At 49.1% G+C, this 18378-nt stretch overlaps 1 protein-coding gene across 1 annotated transcript in view; it reads left to right on the forward strand.

Moving 5' to 3' along the window:
- Nucleotides 1-9325, forward strand: part of UBOX5 (U-box domain containing 5) — a 31236-nt gene extending 21911 nt beyond the window's left edge. The window contains exons 2-5 of the mRNA XM_082858013.1: nucleotides 322-416; nucleotides 1634-2822; nucleotides 5800-5961; nucleotides 8605-9325. Of these exons, the coding sequence (XP_082714139.1) occupies nucleotides 363-416; nucleotides 1634-2822; nucleotides 5800-5961; nucleotides 8605-8813 (1614 nt within the window). The 5' untranslated portion in view covers nucleotides 322-362 and the 3' untranslated portion in view covers nucleotides 8814-9325. The remainder of the gene's footprint in view (nucleotides 1-321; nucleotides 417-1633; nucleotides 2823-5799; nucleotides 5962-8604) is intronic.
- Nucleotides 9326-18378: the final 9053 nt, after the last annotated feature.

Consider the following 18378-nt stretch of genomic DNA (forward strand, 5'->3'; position numbering starts at 1 on the left):
TATAGACCATGAGAATGTGTGTGTGTTAAAGTTTTATTGTTATCCTGTTTGATTCTCATCTCTTTTTTTTTTTAACATCTTTATTGGAGTATAATTGCTTTACAATGGTATGTTAGTTTCTGCTTTATAACAAAGTGAATCAGCTATACATATACATATATCCCCATATCTCTTACCTCTTGCGTCTCCCTCCCTCCCACCCTCCCTATCCCACCCCTCTAGGTGGTCACAAAGCACCAAGCTGATCTTATGAATCAACTCCTAAAAGTTTAGATTTGAATTTTAACTTGTCTAATACCAAGTTTTATTTTTTCATTTAAGGCTGTTTCTGATGCTTGGAAGCCATCCTTTCAGCCGTAAGGATGGTAATAAATCTTTGCCTCCCACAGTTCAGACCAAGAATTTACTGCAACAAGGTAAACAAAGCAAGTATATACACATAAATAAATATATGACATCTATTTTTCATGTTTTTCCCCATTTCCTGCCTTGTGTATGTAGACTTAATTCAGGCTTAATGTGCTTTCACCCTCATTGTTTTAGAGTCTACCAGATGATATTTAGGTAAGCGTGAGTCAGACTGCACCTCTAGAGTCAGACAGCACCATTACAAGCTGAGTTGTGACTCATTTTGTGGAGGGTTCTCTTCCCTTTGACAGTAAATTTTAATTTCACTCAAGGTCAAAGTGAAGGTAGGAATTCTCTCTCTCCCATGCTGTTGTTCTTGCTAACTTCTCATGCTAGAAATAATGGCTTATATTTGTTATATGGATTCCTTGTTCTTTATTATTTGAATTAAGCTGCCTCCCCTTTTGTACAAAGCTGGATATCTTCCACAGCCCAGAGCAGGGAGTAAGGAAACTCCAAGGGGAGAATTGAACTTCTTCCCCAATTTGGAATTTCTGCACACAGCACATTATTTCAGGTTCCCAGATTGTTAAGCTGACTCCTTCAGACAAGGATATCTTAAAATTTCCATTGGTTATAACAAGTATTGGAAACATTAAAAGGGAGAAAGGAAAAAGCTACTCACAATCCCACCCCTAGTACATTCACTGTTTTAAATTTCCCATAGTCTTTTGTGGTCCTTGTCTCTGTGCAACCTTTTCTTTCCAAGTTTCATCATTCATAGATTTACAAGAAGTTCCTTTGTTATGCCTTCCTAGGGAAACTCTTATAATTGATCAAGTCCAAATACAAAATTGAGAATTTCAGTGAACATCTTTATTTTTCCCTAAATCTGTACATTTTCATCCTCTGAATTTACAAGCAAAAAAACCCACCAAAAACCCAAAAACAATCCAAAAAACACTTGTAAATCTGCCCCCCTTTCACAGACATGTTATTTTGAAGGGATTTTTTGTTGGTTAGGCAGAGTTTTATTGCTCATTTTTTAAGGATGGGCAGTATTTGGGGACACAGTGGCCCTCAGCCTTTGACCTGATCTTGGATGCCTGCCAAAAAAAAAGAAAAGAAAACCCCAGGAAAATTTGATGTAATAGAGGAAATTTCAAATGAGGAACTTCAGATTTTCTTTAAAGAGTTTTCTTAGAAGTGACAAGTTGTTGAAAACGAGTTGTCTTCATTTGGATCTCGTCAAATCAATGTGTCTCATTTTTGTCATTAAATCTAGATATCAGCTGATGGTTATGAAGTAGAAAATCTCATCTCTGAAGACCTCACAAAGAGAAGTCATGGTTTTAGGACAGAGTATTTCATTAAGCCACCAGTCTATGTGACAGTTTCCTTTCCCTTCAATGTGGAAATCTGTAGGATTAACATAGACCTCACAGCTGGGGGAGGCCAGAATGTCACTGGCCTGGAAATGTATACATCTGCCTTGTCCAGCAGAGTGTCTTGGAATACCCCCGAGTGCCAGACCCCAGGCCCAGATGAGCCATCCATTCCGGAGAAAGAAGCGTTCACTTTGGTGGGCAAAGTCTTGTTGAAAAACCAGAGCCAAGTGGTGTTTAGCCACAGGGGCTTCAAAGCCAGGCCACCTTTTGGCCCGATGGAAGCCACACTTCCCTCCCCTGCTGTTGTGGCCCAGGAGCTCTGGAATAAAGGGGCTCTTTCTCTTAGTCATGTGGCCCATCTCAAGATTTGTATCACCCATGTGACAGGCAGTGGTATCCCTTGTATCAAGCGGTTGGAAGTATGGGGTCAGCCAGCCAAAACCTGCTCTCAGGAGGTGATAGACAGTGTTTTGCTGGTTGCCTCAGAGAGCCTCCCTCAGGACTTGTCTCTACAGGCCCCAGCCTTGCCCATGGAGAGTGACTGTGATCCTGGGGGCCAGTCTGAGGGCCAGCAGGCCTCCTCCAGCCTCCTGGAGCTGGCTGAGGTAATTCGGGATGTACCTGAAGAGTTCCTGGATCCCATCACCCTGGAGATCATGCCTTACCCCATGCTGCTGCCCTCAGGCAAGGTCATTGACCAGAGCACGCTGGAGAAGTGTAACCGTAGTGAAGCCACATGGGGCCGAGTGCCCAGTGACCCTTTCACAGGAGTAGCCTTTACTCCGCACTCCCAGCCCCTGCCTCACCCCTACTTGAAGGCCCGGATCGACCATTTCCTGCTCCAGCACTCCATCCCTGGCTGCCACCTGCTTGGGAGAGCACAGACTGCATTGGCAGTGACCCCTTCTTCCATTGCTCTGCCCTCTCAGAAAAGGAAGATGGAGCAGGGTGAACATGCCCCAGACAGTAGCCTTGGCTTAAATGCTTCCTGTTTTTCTACCACAAGCCTTCTGGTCTCACCCACTACCTCAGAGCACACTGCTAAGAAAATGAAAGCTGCCAGTGAGCTCATGGATTGTTCAACAGGTAATCCCTCGTTTTATGTCCAAGCCCGTCGTCATCTCTACTCCTCCCGGGTGACACTTGGCACTTGCCCTTTGTTTTATGCTTTGCTGGCTTAAATTACACCAAAACTTACTGGCTTAAAGAACCACACATTTATTATCTTACAGCTTCTCTGGTCACGAATCTAGGCATTGCTTAGCTGGATTGTCTGCTTTAGGGTCTTCCAAGGCTGCTATCAAAGTGTTGGCAGGGCTGCGGCCATCTCAAGCCTTGACTGGGGAAGGATTCACTTCAAAGGTCACTCGTGATTGTTGCAGGATTCAGTTCCTTGCTGAATTGTTGCACTGGGGGCTTCACTTCCCTTTTGTCTGGTGGCTGGATTCTACCCTCAATTCCTTGCCATATGGGCCTCTCAGGGGCAGCACACAACATGGTAGCTGTGTACACCAGCATGTGCAAACAAGTGGAAGTCAGTCTTGTAGAACCTAATCACAGAGTGACATCCCATCACTTTTATTGTATTCTGTAAGAAGCAAGTTACTAAGTTCAGGTGGGGTTCATTGGGGGCCATTTCAGACACTCTCCCACACCATTGATTCCTATTTTATTCAATGTATTTACCCAAGATTGGTGGTTGGATTTTGTCTAATGCCTTTTCAATATCAGTAGAGATGATATTATGATTTTTCATCCTTAGATCTTTTAATACAGTAAAGTACATTAATAGGCTTCTTAATATTGAACCACTGTTATATTCCTGCAAGAAATTCCATTTGGTCATGCTGCTTTTAGTGTACTGCTTAATTCTGTTTGCTAGTGTTTTTATTTAGGATTTTTGTCTTCATTAATGAGATTGGACTGCAGTTGTGTGTGTGTGTGTGTGTGTGTGTGTGTGTACAAGTACACATCATCTGTCAGGTTTTGGTATCAATGATTTGCTCCATAAGAAGAATTAGGAAATTTTCCTTTTCTAAACTCTGGAACAATTTAGTAGTATTAGAATAATTTACTCTTCCTTCCTTCCTTCCTTCCTTCCTTCCTTCCTTCCTTCCTTCCTTCCTTCTTTATTTCCTTCCTCCCTCCCTCTTTCCTTCCCTCCCTTCCTCCCTCCCTCCCTCCCTCCCTTCCTTCCTTCCTTCCTTCCTATCTATCTGTCTGTCTATCTATTTATCTGTCTGTGCCGGGTCTTAGTTGCGGCATGCAGGATCTTTGTTGCTGAGTGCGAGATCTTCATTGCGGCATACGGGATCTTCTTTTTTTTTAGTTGCTGTGTGCGGGATCTTTTTTTCTTTTTAGTTGCGGCATGTGGGATCTAGTTCCCTGACCAGGGATCGGACCCGGGCCCCCTGCATTGGGAGCGTGGAGTCTTAACAACTGCACCACCAGGGAAGTCCCTCATTTACTCTTTACATGTTTGGTAGAATTCTCCTGTGATTGTCAGTGCTTGGTGCTTTTGGAGATAGCTCTTTGACAACTTTTTCTTTTTGCTTATGAAAACTAGTCTGTTTAGATTCTGTCATTCTTTTTTTTTAACATCTTTATTGGAGTATAATTGCTTTACAATGTTGTTAGTTTCTGCTGTATAACAAAGTGAATCAGCTATGTGTATACGTATATTCCCATATCCCCTCCCTCTTGAGCCTCCCTCCCACCCTCCCTATCCCACCCCTCTAGGTCGTCAAAGAGCAGTGAGTTGATCTCCCTGTGCCATGCTGCAGCTTCCCACTAGCCATTCATTTTACATTTGGTAGTATATGTATGTCAGTCCTACTCTCTCACTTCGTCCCAGCTTCCTCTTCCCTCCCGTGTCCTCAAGTCTGTTCTCTACGTCTGCATCTTTATTCCTGTCCTGCTACTAGGTTCATGAGTACCGTTTTTTTTAGATTCCATATATATGCGTTAGCATACGGAATTTGTTTTTCTCTTTCTGACTTACTTCCCTCTGTATGACAGACTCTAGGTCCATCCACCTGTATCATTCTTTAAAGTTCCTCTCTTAGTCTAAAAGGCTTATGCAAACAGCACACTTAAAGGTTACGTATGTATCTTCTCTGGCTTTGAGTGCAAATTTTAGTTAACAAGACCCCCAGAAACTCCTGGAAGCATCTGAGGTGCAGTGGGGCAAGATGAGGAGAAAGGTACTTAGACCTTGATGTTTGTGGAGGTCTCCAGTGGTGTTGGCCTTGACAGATTTGTTGGTGACACAGGACCACGCTGACCAGTGCTCCTTCAAGGCCTCAAGGTGATATCCTATGTCCTACATACTGTAGACCAAACATTCCACTCCCCGCTTTGGGGTACTTTTATGGTGCTACTTTGGGGAAGCCCTGCTATCAGGCAGATCTCTACGTCCTTTCTTCAGCAGTGGTCCCCATCTCCTGTTACCTTCACCCTCAGCCCATATCCAGATAAGGCCCTATAGATAGTGGAGTGGGCAGAGTGAGGTCTTCATTATTCCACTCGATAATAACTGCTTTGCTTTACCTAGGAAGCAAGAGGACATGAACACCAAGGGAGTGCAGGCCAGTGGCCCTGCAGAGTTGAGGGGGCCCTAGCAGGGAGGAGATGGGGAAAGAGCAGACTAAGGCTGTTGGGGAGGGAATGGGGGCAGGGAGCAGGGGTACAAAACTGGGTGTTTACTTGCCCCAGTCATTTCCTTGGCGGGCAGGGAGGCCTTCAGAAAGTAGGGTACAGTTCTACAGGTGAGCCAGGAGGTGGCCCAGGCCTGCCCAGCAATTTGTACAGGAGGAGAAAAGCTAGCGCAGAGCCCAGGAATCCTGAAAGCAGTGTGGGATGGGTAAGAACTGCCAGGGGCCCCAGGGCTTTAACTCCTGGTATCCTGTCATCACAGTCTATTAGTAGACATTAGGGAGGACCTTCTTTATGTTTGTGTCTGTTTGAAGTTAGAAGTACCATTTGTGGTTCTCAGAGGACTTTGTGTTTTGGTCTTCGCTTTTGCCAAACCTCTGGATATTGTGGTCTATGCGTCTCTCAACAGGTCCAGTATCCCATGAGCAAAAGCTGTCGCAAAGCTTGGAAATTGCCTTGACATCAACCCTTGGCTCCATGCCCTCCTTCACAGCTCGGCTGACCAGGGGACAGCTCCAGCACCTCAGCACAAGAGGGAGCAATACTTCCTGGAGGCCAGGCTCCAGCTCGGGTAAGAGGGGCCCTGTCTGTCTCCTCAGAGCCCTTGAACAGGATGCCGGGCCATGCCTCTGGGGCTCTGTGAACCTCTATGCCCAAGCTCCTTAGCTCCAACACCTAGGCCTTTACTTTTCCAGGGTGAGTTCAAGGGCTGCCTATGAAGTTTAACTCTTCACAAGAAAGTCATTCTTTAGTCAATTCTTAGTAATTCTGTGGCGTTGGGGATTGGTGTTTTTTGGTAAGATCTAATGTTAATTACTCTGTCCTGAGGACTTTTGTTTGTTTCTCCCTTTTTGCTTATTTTTCTTATGTAGTCTGTCTCTCATCTGACATCTGGGGTACTTTATGTAAATGTGGAGGGTGGTTTCAAGTTGAGTATGTCATCTTCATCCCTTCCTATTAACATTTTCACCAGTATCTTAGAACAGTGATAGCTTACTGAGCTAAGTTTTGCCTAAAATGAACCTGGGACCACAATGGATGATAGAATCGGTTAGGATACAAAGTGAGAGAATCTGGAGCATTTTTTACAAGATGAAATCTGGTGGGGCTAATGATAAGGTATACACTTGCTTCCTCCTGCCTGTCCAAAGTTAGTCTGTTCTCTTATTGCCTGGATCCCAGGCCATCTTACCTTTTCTGCCCTTGTCCCCTCCTCCCTGTCTCTCTGATTATGTTTCCATCCTAATCACTCCCAGAACCTGTCTTGTCCAGGTGACCAGCAATTTCCATGACCCCAAATTCGATGGACACTTACCCTCTCAGCAGCGTCTATTGTGGCTAACCAGCCTCTCCTTTCTGAAACACCTGTCTTGGCCTTCCGGATGTTATGCTCTTTTTCTCCCCATTTTCAAGAGTCTCTCTTCAATTTCCTTTGCTGATTCTTCCTTCTCTTCCAGACTCTTGTCTTAGACCCTCTTCTCTATACTCTGTGTCACTCAAGTGAGAGCCCACTTGGCCTGTGACTGCCCATATTCACCTGTAGCTCCTTCCTCTCCTTGGAACTCAGACCCTGACCTCCCTTACAGCTTCTTGGTGCCTCTGTGTGGGAGACTCATGGATATCTTAAGTGAATTTCTAACTCAGAACTGCAGGCGCCTCCAAAGGTTTTTCCCCATAGCCCCCCATCATCCAGTCACTGGTAAAGAGCAAGCATCTTCTACCCTGTGGTCAAGCCTATAACATGGAGGTCATCCTTGGTTTCCGTCAACATTCCTGACATTCTATTCATCATCAAGTTTTGTTTACACTGCTCCAAAATAGATCTCAGGGATGTCCTCTCTGCTCCATTACTCTTGCTGCTACCCTGGCCCCAGCTCCTGCACTGCTCCCCCAGATTCCTGTAGCAGCCTCTGCTGCTCCTCCACAGTCACCCTTGCCTTGCCCATCCTCCTCATAGGAGCCAGAGGGATCTTTTTTTTTTTTTTTTTGCGGTACGCGGGCCTCTCACTGTTGTGACCTCTCCCGTTGCGGAGCACAGGCTCCGGACGCGCGGGCTTAGCGGCCATGGCTCACGGGCCCAGCCGCTCTGCGGCATGTGGGATCCTCCCGGACCGGGGCACGAACCCGTGTCCCCTGCAGCGGCAGGCAGACTCTCAACCACTGCGCCACCAGGGAAGCCCAGAGAGGGATCTTTTTATGTAAGCCAGATCATGATACTCCACTTCTTAGAATCCTTCCAGGGTATCCCACTGAACTTGGAATAAAATATAAATTGCTGCCTGTGAGGTCCTGCATGTTCCAGCCTGCTCCACCCTCCTCTGCCACTCTCTCACACATCACACCTTTGTTTTTTCTGTTTCTTTAATGGACCAGCCACTCTTTGTACTTGCTGTCCCTTTCACTCATGCATGGCTGGCTCCCTTTCATTCTTATGGCTCTTCACCCAAAAGGTCATCCTTGCCCTCTCCAGATGGGTGTGGACTGGGGGAGAAAGAGCAGCCTCCCTAGGCCAGGGCCACGAGAGAAGGGCAGCAGGTATAGCTTGGGGAGGAGGGGTGGCAAGACCTGCCCGCTGTGGCCCTCATTCAGGAGACTCTGTGGGAAGCATGAAGGAGAGAGCCTGCAGCACAAGAAAGGGATTGATGGGTCAGGAGGGAACTGCTGGGCTACAGGCTAAAGAGACTCAGGTGCCAGGCTCAGCAGGCAGGTCTGCTACAGACAGACCTCAACTCTGCCCCTCTGGTGACCTCCGTCCCCCCTTGACCTGCCCAACCTGGGTACCTCAGACCATTTTTTGCTTTTTCTTCTTGTCACATCTCACCTTTCTTGCAGTTTATCAAGGTTGTCAGGGTGAGCTTGTGCCTTGCTCTGACCTTGGCAGCCTATCCAGGGGAAAGTCCATCTTGCTGGGAGAGCAGCAGGAAGGGCCCAGTGCTGCCTAGCAGCCCTCAGAAGCCAGCTTTTCTTGAGCATACATTGGAGCACCGAGATTTGATTATGGAGAGGAGGCTCCCCAGATTCTCAGGCTCTCTGGCATCCTCTCCTCCCAGATCAGTCAGAGGCGGCCTAGGGAGGGAGGAAGCCAGGCTGCTGAAGGGATGCAGGGTAGGGAAGCTTCTTGTCCTACTCCAGGCACATGCCCGCCTCCAGGATGGAGCCTGGACTGGGGGCAGCTTTTCCTAACCCTGGCCTATTTTCTTCCCTGATTCACCAGAGCAGCCTGGGAGCATCCTGGGCCCCGAATGCACATCCTGCAAAAGAGTGTTCTCTTCCTACTTCAAAAAGGAGCCCGTGTACCAGCTTCCCTGTGGCCATCTCCTGTGCCGGCCCTGCCTGGGTGAGAAGCAATGCTCCCTGCCCATGACATGCATAGCCTGCCAGCGGCCATTTGCCAGCCAGGACGTTCTGCGGGTTCACTTCTGAGTGACTGGCCTCAACCTGAGAAGACCCATCGCTGGGAGGAGCTGAGGAGGAGCGAGTGGGGGGTCAAAGCTCCTGGGGTCTGGCCAGGTCCCAGGCACAGGGGGGCCTCTGCTTTCTCGCGGGCTTTCCCTTTGTCTCCTCCCACAGCATAGCACATGGGCCTGTGGTGTGAGGGGTCAGGGAAGGGGCTCTCCACGCCTGCTCAAGTGGCAATAGGATAACAAAGCCATAGTTTGAGCTGGGAGGGATGGGGGAGATGTCCCTGCCCTCCTGTGCCTCCCTGCCAGCACCCCCCTGCCAGAGCCCAGGGCCTGCTAGAGCCAGCCCCACCCTCTGAGGCCCCCCAGGTCGTCTGCACACACCCCTCAGCCTACAAGGTGGATGTGAATGTGGCTCGGGATCTCAGAGAGAGCCTCCACCTTCAGTGTCACCCAAAAGTGGAGCATGGCAAGGATCTGTGGAGTAAATGACTCAGCTCCTCTGACTGGCAAACCACTCCGAGCCTTAATAAAGCAATGGTTGACGTCCGCTGTGGGCTTCCTCTTGTCTGTGTCATCATACTCCTCTACCCTACCTGCACCCACACAAAGTGGGACTGTCACAGGGCAGCCGTGAGCAGTCACTGCAACCCTGTCAGATTGTAATTTGGGTCAATGGCCTGAAGGGACAAGAAGTTGCATTTGCAGGTGCATCTGATGCATGAGGGTTTGCAGGTGGGTGTGCACGCCAGTTGGGAGGGTTGAGCAGCCCCCTAGGCTGGTGACAGCTTGCTTAGCTGCGTGTTGGCAGAGCTGCACTGCCTTCTGAGGGGAGAAGGTACCTTTTCTGCATGGGGCCTATTTCAGCAAAGATACTTGTGGATAGATTGCACTTTTTTTTCCCATTCAAAATTTTGGAGTCCCAGAGGGAAAATATGTATTCCTACAACTGTTTACTGTATGGAGTAGATCCTTGTCATGGAAGAATATCCGTGAAAAAATACACTCTGCTATTCCCTGTTTCCTCTGAGCATGTTTGGGAAGGAGGAGCGCAGTGATGCTTGTTATTTTATTCTTGAGATTTCATCACAGCCACTGGTGGACAGGCTGTGGGGGTCCCTCAAGCCACTCAGGATACTGAGCCATCTGCTCTCCACTACTCCCACAGGCCTGCTGCCTCCGGGACCCTCCAGGGGAGGAGGACAGCGTTCTCTCTGGCCTCCACGCTTTGCTCACAGGGCAGAGAGAACTATAGTTCTTACACTAATGGGGGAAGGAGGGAGCTTATTAAAAATTCCATTCTTGGACTCCAGATCTAAGAATTTAGAGATCTGGGGTTGGGGTTAGAGAATGTGTTTTTAAGAGTTCCTAGAAGGTGTGTATGGCCACAAAGGTGGCTGTGGAGGCAATCCCACCCTCCCCTCTGCCTCCTGGTGACACTTCCCTTGACCCCTCACATGAGCCTCCAAGGTCTGCATTGGTGGGCTTTCCTCTTGGCTGGTGAGACTCCCGTGTGTCCTTTGGCTTTAAATGTCTGGGTCAGTCCGGATTATTGCCTTATCTTCCTTGTGTGCTTGTGTTCTAGGAAAAGCCCCACCATTGCAGCAAAAGCAGTGCTACAGAGGGGAGGGCAGTTCCTACCCTCAGCCTGTCATGGCCTCAAGATAACAGCCTAGTTCCCCAAGAGCAAGTTCACTGCTGGGAGGCCTTCCCTCTGGGGTTTGTCTCGTCTCTCCCAACCTGGGAGCCTGAGGAAGTCGCCAGCGTGGGGTCAGCATAAAGCACAGAGTGCCCAGATGAGGGCAGAGGTTCCTCCCCTCCTGCGGGGGGCCTGGTGATCTGCATTTTGAACAGGCTGCTGCTCCCCAGGTAGCTCTGGGAGGAAACCAGGCATGGGAGCCCCTGTGATGGACAGGTGGAGCCATAGCCACATCCTTGGAGATGCACCATTTTTATCTTAAAGGGTCCCCTAAAATGAAGTGGTCTTTTCACCACCCTTGCCAGAACACACAAAGCACTGCTGGGCTCCGTTTCTCTCCCCTAGAAAATGAGAATAACTTTTCTCTTGCTGCCAACTAGACTCAAAGGATTTCTCACCAGAGCCCAGGGCAGGCGCAAAGCAGCTAACCAATTAACTCAAGGAGCTGGACTCTATTGACTCTGAGAAGACTCAGGACTTCAAAGCCTTGTGACCCCACTGCCCCCTTGCTTGACCACAGGGTCTTTGGGGGTACATGTCCCCTTTCCTGTAGCATTTAACCCAAAGTCCATTTGGGGGCACGCAGCCCTGGGCCCTTTGAGAGCAGGAAGCTGGGCCCCAGTGGCTGGTCTCCAAATCTTCATCCCCAAGGTGCAGAGTGAGGCCTTGCCCCATAACCTGGCCGTCCCCTTGTGGGGCCAAGGCCCAAGGCCTTGGCTACTCCACCCTCACTCATGCTCCCTCTGCCTTCGCCCTCCAGCCCCAGGGGCAGGCAGAAAGGAGGGCCACTCAGAAGTAGTCCTGAAGGTAGAAGAAGTAGGGAAACCAAATCACCAAGAGGAGCAGCTGCTCTGTGCCCAGAGTACTCCATCTCCAGGCGGCTGCGTCTGGGTCCTGGAGCTGAAAGGCTCCCCCATCCCCTCGTCAGCCCTGCTTCCTTCCATGGGTCTCCAGCCTGAGGCCGCTCAGTTGCTGGGTGCTTTTCCATTCCCCAAGAAATGGTCCTCTGCTGCCTGGGTTGCTGTAAGGAGGTCTGCAGACAAAGAGACCTGCCCCTGGAGGGACCCCCCCCCCCCGCCCCCCGGCCAGGCTGCCGGGCTGCCAGGCTGCTGCTCACCTGCGGTCTGCAGTATTGTGATGCTGGGCTGGCTGCCTGTGTGCTGGCCACTGGGGCAGGGACGGGACTGCTGGTGTGCTGGGCCCTCCCGCGGAGCTGCCCTCTCCCCTCTCCCACCGGCCTGCTTGGCCTCTCAGTCCACTTACACAGGCAGGATCTTTCCTTCCAGTTCTAGGTTGGAAGGGGCGTGGCTGGATGGGGAATTGGCCAGTAGAGTAGCTTTTTAAAGTAAATAAAAATAACTCAGGGGCTTCACTGGTGGCGCAGTGGTTGAGAGTCCGCCTGCCGATGCAGGGAACACGGGTTCGTGCCCCGGTCCGGGAGGATCCCACGTGCCGCGGAGCGGCTGGGCCTGTGAGCCATGGCCGCTGAGCCTGTGCGTCCGGAGCCTGTGCTCCGCAGCGGGAGAGGCCACGGCAGTGAGAGGCCCGCGTACCGCAAAAAAACAAAAAACACACTCAGTTCCTCAGTCACACCAGCCACATTTGAAGTACTGAATAGTCACATGTGCTAGTGGCTACCCTGTTGGACAGCACAGATACAGAACATTCCACCATCAAAGAAAGTTCTATTGGCCCTTGGTGTTCCCTTTACCGCTTAGGAACCTGTCTCCCGGGAAGTAGGGAAACACCCCTACACGGGGGTGGAGCTTGTAACGGAGAGCAGGACAGTGGGGTAGAGTAATCAGATGCGCCAGCACCTTGCCGGCCCCCACCCCCACCCGGCAGAGGCCGTGTCCACAGCCTCCTCCCTGCTGTAATGCACTCCCTCCCTTACAAAGAGATGCCTTGGCCCAGAGGGTGACAAGATCTCCCGAGTGGCACAGGGAGGAGGTGAGGAGGAAGGAGGAAGAGGCAGCCATGTGGCAGTTGGCAGGTTTTTTCCGCCAAGATTTGCATCAGTAACAAGGTAATGCTACCCATAGCCATACTACTGAGAGATGACCACTCAAACATGGCTCTCCTGGCTCTTTTCCCTTCCAATAATTTTTTATAAGGAAAAAGAGGCACGTGTATATACTGTGTGGTTCTGTTGCCTGCTATTTCCCTTAACATTATTTAATGGACATTTGCTGTCATTACACACTATTCTTATTATAAAGATCTTTTTGAAGAACAAGCCAGAATAACTAGAAAAAATCTGAAAATGAATAGTTTGATTTGGGGGTGGGGAAAACTAACCCATTAATACACAGACAGAGCAATGAAAAAAATTTTAAAATCCAGTAACAGACCCAACTGCATAAGGAAATTGGGGTGGCGGGGGGGCGGGGACCTCTCAGCAAGTGGTGCTGGAGTCACTGGAAGAAGGAAACCATCTAAGAACTAGAAGAAAATGGAAAATGAGGAAATTCTTGTAAAGCTGGAAGTGAGAAAACCTTTCCTGATTTCAGAATCCACATATAGTTAGGGGAAAGATTGATAAAGTTGACTACATAAAAAATTAAAACAAAAAAACTCTCTTACATAGAAAAAGAAAGCCACCATTAGCAAAGTAAAAACACAAATTACAAACTAGGAAAATACAATATGTAAGTTGTATTACAATGGTTAATATTCCAATATATAGCTTCTAAAAATAAAGACACACAAAGAAATGCAAATGGCCTTTTAAGCATGTCAAAAGATGCTCAACCTTGCTCATAAATACGATGAAATAAAAATACGCCTGAAATACCATTTCTTGTTTAGCAGATGGGCACAAATCTCAAAATTTGGCCACAATCTGCTGATGAGGCTGTGGGAATGCAAGGAGTACGCCCTCTGTGGAGGTGAATATCTAGCAAAGTTACATATGCATGATCCCTCTGACCCAGCCATCCCACCTATAGGATTCTAGCCCAAAGATTCTTCAGCAAAAAATGAAGAGAACGATTCCAACCCTACCCTACCAACAGGCAGCCTGAGCAGCCAGGGCTGGTCTGGGGGGCTTAGAGCCACATCACCCCCTGTGGAGTGGCCAGCTGTGTCCAGAAGATGGGCCCAGGAACAAGTGGTTTGCACACACATGATTTTGCATGAAATATCAAGGAGATTATAGAGAATTTGAAGCCCATCCAGGTATGAAAAAAAACAACAACAACAAAAACCTTTGCATTCAGAAGTCTTTCAGGTGGTCCAGTGGTTAAGAATCTTTCTTGCAATGCAGGGGATGCCGGTTCAATCCCTGGTCGGGGAACTAAGATCCCACATGCCAAGGGGCAACTAAGACCACACGCCAGAACTATAGAAACCCGAGCACCACAACTAAGACCCGATGCAGCCGAAAAAAACAAATAAAAATAAATAAATAAGTCTTTTAGAAAGTTTCTATATATTGAGCATGCCATCCTGGGAATTGTGCTAAGCACTTCATACATATTATCTCATTTAATCCTCACAACTCTCAGTAGAAGGAGTAAGCTGAGGCCCAGTTCCATGAAGAGCTCATCTGACTGACTCCAAGGCCACCAACTTAACCCCTGAGACTCTCTGAAGGTAGTACAGGCTGGCAAAGATCAGGCGCAGGTCCCCTCTACAGGGGTGGCCTGGATGTTGTCACCACAGAGCCGCTAAGGATCCCTCCTTTGAACGGGAGCCTAGTGCAGGGAACAGGGTACTGCCAGCACTGATCTGGTGGGAAACCACCCAACTCCACGACCTACTAGAACCTTTCCACCTGGGCCCAAGTCCATCATGAGACCCAGATCTAAAGGCACAAACAATTCAATGGAATAACAACTCATGACCAAGCTACAGCACAGTTTTTGAAAATTCAAAAATATTATACCTCTAGGCACAAAAAATAAAAGAATTCCCCTTCCCCCACCACCGCCAATAAAGACTCAGCAGCATTAACTTCCTGTAAATGGATACATCTTCTGGTTGAAATGAAAATGGAAAAGTACCTGTCATGTACAGTTACTGAAAGAGGTGAGTGTGGGAAGGAGCAAGGAGACAGGTGGAAGAGTGGCTCAGGAATGGTCTCTGGCAGGCTGTGGCCAACGGCAGTGGGTGCTAGGATCCCGAGATGTGGTTGCCATGGTACAGACAGCAGCTCCAGTTGTGTGATGTATGTGGCTGAGGGAGAAAGAGAAAGAGAAACTGGGTGATGGGGAAACAATAGCTAATGAGCTCTATGTGGTCCTGGGGGGGTGGGCAGGCATAAGGGATGGACAGACTGGGGGACAGTCCCAGGAAAATATCAGGAAGCAGAGGTAGGTGTAGGGAGGAAGGGGGGCTGCTGACACCCTCTAAGGTGGTAAGAAGAACTGGGTTTGAAAAGAGAGCATCTAGAGAATGAGGGTCAGGGAGGCAGAGACACAGCCTGGCCTCCGCCTCCCATGATTCCTCATACTCTTCCCTTGGGCCCAGGGCCCAGACATCACCTGTGACTCAGCTGATGAAATGCAACCTCATGGCTCATTAATTAGGAAGCCTGTAATTAGCCTGTCTCAGAAACCAGGATCCCCCAGAGAGAGCCCCTCTAACCTGCCTTCCTCTCCCCCCCACCCCAAGAATGAGATCAGGCTTGAGGGGATCTGGCCCCTGGGAATGAGGAGGGGAGGGGAGCATGAACACCGGGGGTAAATGAGATGCCGAGGCATGCGTTTATGCACCAGGCGGCCTTGGCAGATTGACCTTCTGTAATGAGATGGCGGAAATGATGGTAAGTGCCTCAGCCCCTGAAAGTTTCCTCAACTCAAGAAACCTGTGGGCAGGCTTGAGCGGCCTGGGTGGACCTGTTCAAGCTTGGTCTGTTTAAGGCCTGCAAAGCTGTGGCCCACATGGCTCAGTCATGGAGTGATCTGGAGCAAAAATACAGATTCAGCTGCCGAAACGCAGTTTCACATGATACGTGATGTCTGTCAGCAACTCTTCTTCAAATTCCCCCTTTATCCTCCCATCTACCTCCTGCAGTCCTTTTGTGCCCCTGCTCCCATACCTATTTTTCCAGTGCTACCTGGAAACATCTATTCCAAACCTCAGTCTTCATCCTTTCCTCCTGACTTCATGCCACTGGGATGATTTCAAATGATTGGTTGCCAATTATTCAGCACTCCTCCCACCCAAAGGGGCACTTTGTTCCTTCTCTTGACCCTGGACAGTCTTGTGGCTGCTTCGACTAATGGAGTGTGGCAGCAGTGACCCTATGAGATTTCTGAGGCTGCCAGTCTGCTTAGTTTGCTGGAACACTCACTCTTGAAGCCTTGAGCCACCAAGCAAGAAGTCCAACTATCCCAAGGCCACCAGGCTGTGAGGAGCCACACAGAGAGGCCACAGGCAGGCAGGCAGGCACTCCAGTTGGCAGTCCCAGCTGGGCCCAGCCTCTGAGTCATCTCAGCCCAGGTGCCCAGGCATGTGCATGAAGAAGTCTCCAGATGATTCCAGCCCCAAGCCATTCACTCTTTCCAGCAGGGACGCCACACATTGTGGGGCAGAGAAAAGGTGTCCTTGCTGTGCCCTGTTGGGACTCCCGACCTTCAGAATCCATGAGCATAAAGAAATGGTGGTTGTCTAGAGCACTGCATTGTGGGTGGTTTGTTACACAGCAGTAGTAACTGGAACAACCACAAAATCCTAGACAAATGCTGCAGAGGGGGCTGGGGAAGGAGGGGGAGAACCTGGGAGCTCAAAACCAGAATCCTCTTAGCAGAGAGGGGAGGGGAAAATCTAAAAATATTCCTATGCTAATATTTTGTACCTGACCGTGGGCAGCCAGCACAGACAGAGGATCCTAATGCTTCCAGGCTGGCCAGCACACTGACTTGGCCATTTACTAAAGAGCCAGTGAGGGGCCCGATGCAGGGTCCTGGGGACACAAAGATGAAAGAAACACTGTCTAGTGGGGCAGGGAGACGGGGAAACACATGATTAAGGAATGTCTAGGTACAGTACTACATCAACCTGCAAGGAGAGTCAAGTCTGCTAAGGTCAGGGATGGGGGCAAGAAAGATGGGACTCTGGTACTGATCTCAGTGGATTTTGTTGGGAGGCATCCGCTGACTCTTCATAATAGCATCCTGATTTTCTTTTAAGGTACTACCCTTTCTCCATTGGCTACAGACTGAGGGAGCTTTAAGGAATGGACATATGACTCTCAAGAACATGAGGGGCAGGTAGGATTCTTCAGGAAGGGGCAGAAGGCAGTGAAATGGGTCTTCACACTCTGGTTTGGACCCTGGTGTCCTATGACAGGCGAGGAGGAAGCAGCTGAGTCGTTGGAGCCATGTGCCTACTGAGGGCAGGGCTCTGGCAGACTCAAGGACCATTAATGTCTAAGACCAGACAAGAAAAGCCCTTAGAGGGCCTTCTCTGGCTCTCCTCAGGGTGAGACCAGGGGACATGCCCACACAGAATATGTGCACTGAGGGTTGTGGCCTGGAACTTGCTGCCTAACTTTCCCATGACTGTATCTATGGCTGGAAGAGTCCTCTTCCATGGGTCTGTGGCCCAGGTGGACTGCCCCTCAGCTGTGCAAATGTGCCTACGTGGCGGGAAGGGGAGGCAATTTGTGAGGTGCACAGGCGGAACCCGGAATGTCCACCAGTGTGCCTGTCCCTGGGATGTGGGACAGAACAAAGCTATAGGGAGAGACCAGCCCCCGAGGCTGCCAAGTTCTGCTGCAGACCTCCAAATCTGAACATGGACTTCAGGTCATCATGAACTTATATTTTTCAAGGTAGGAGGACAGAACACGTTTCATTTTACATTTTGTTAGCTTGACTTACAACTTTTATATATTTAGTCATATTTTACCCCAGGTCCTAAAAAAGGTGGAGCTGATACTTAAAAAAAAAAAAAATTTATTACGGAAAATTCCACACACATACAAAAATACAGATTAGTATAATCAACTCTCATGTACCCATCACCCAGTTTCAACAACTCTCAATTCATGGCTAGTCTTATTTCTTCTTTACTTACCCTCACCCAATTCACCCCTCTCATGTTATTTTGAAGCAAGTTAGGGTGGCATCAGATTAACACATTTAGGACATGATTTGTAGGAGCTCCTGGAGTTCTGTCTTCCAAAAAAACAGCAAATCACAACCTGGGATAGCCCATCAAAGCCTTGAAAGGTGCAGGGGTGGGGACCCCTCTCCCTCAGGGTGCTCTGGTGTTGGGGTCCTGCCCCTGCTCCTTGCTGGCTGTGGCACTTCAGGAAATTGCTTAACCCTTTTAAGCCTCAGTTTCCACAGCAATAAAATGGTGATAAACGTATCTTCTGACATTGTTACACAGCTTATAGTGTAGTGCTGGGAACACACTGTCAGCTTGCAGTAACTGTTAGCTGTTCCCCATCACCCCTGTTTAGGCATTTTCCCTGTTTAGTGTAGAAGATGGACAGATAAGTTTCTCCTCCCTGAGAAAGGAGAGGCTCGGAGGAGGGCACCCATTTTGTGACTGCCTCCCTTGCCATGAGGAGGGACACCCAGACATGAAGAAGGTGCCAGAGGCAGTAAGGAATTCCCAGGTGACTTCCCTGGACCCCAGGCCAAGCATAGGACCATCAACCTCCAACCCCGAATTCTAAATAAGTTATAAATGTCCTGGTGGTTTAGTCACTGTTAGTGGGTTTCCAGGCAATGGAGTGGTAAAGAACACAGACTCTGGGGACTGTGTTTCAATCCCAGGTCTGCTGTTTATTACCTGGGCCTCCTGGGGCAACTTCTCGGTCCCCCAGTTTCCTGTCTACAAATGGAGATAAAAATGACTTCCTCCTTCCTAGGGTTTTATGCGGATTCAAGGAGGAAAGGTTTGTAAAAGGCTGAGAACAGTACTGCCAGGT

Source organism: Leucopleurus acutus (genome assembly GCF_964270905.1).
Source record: "Leucopleurus acutus genome assembly, chromosome: 16".
NCBI classification, from domain to species: domain Eukaryota; kingdom Metazoa; phylum Chordata; class Mammalia; order Artiodactyla; family Delphinidae; genus Leucopleurus; species Leucopleurus acutus.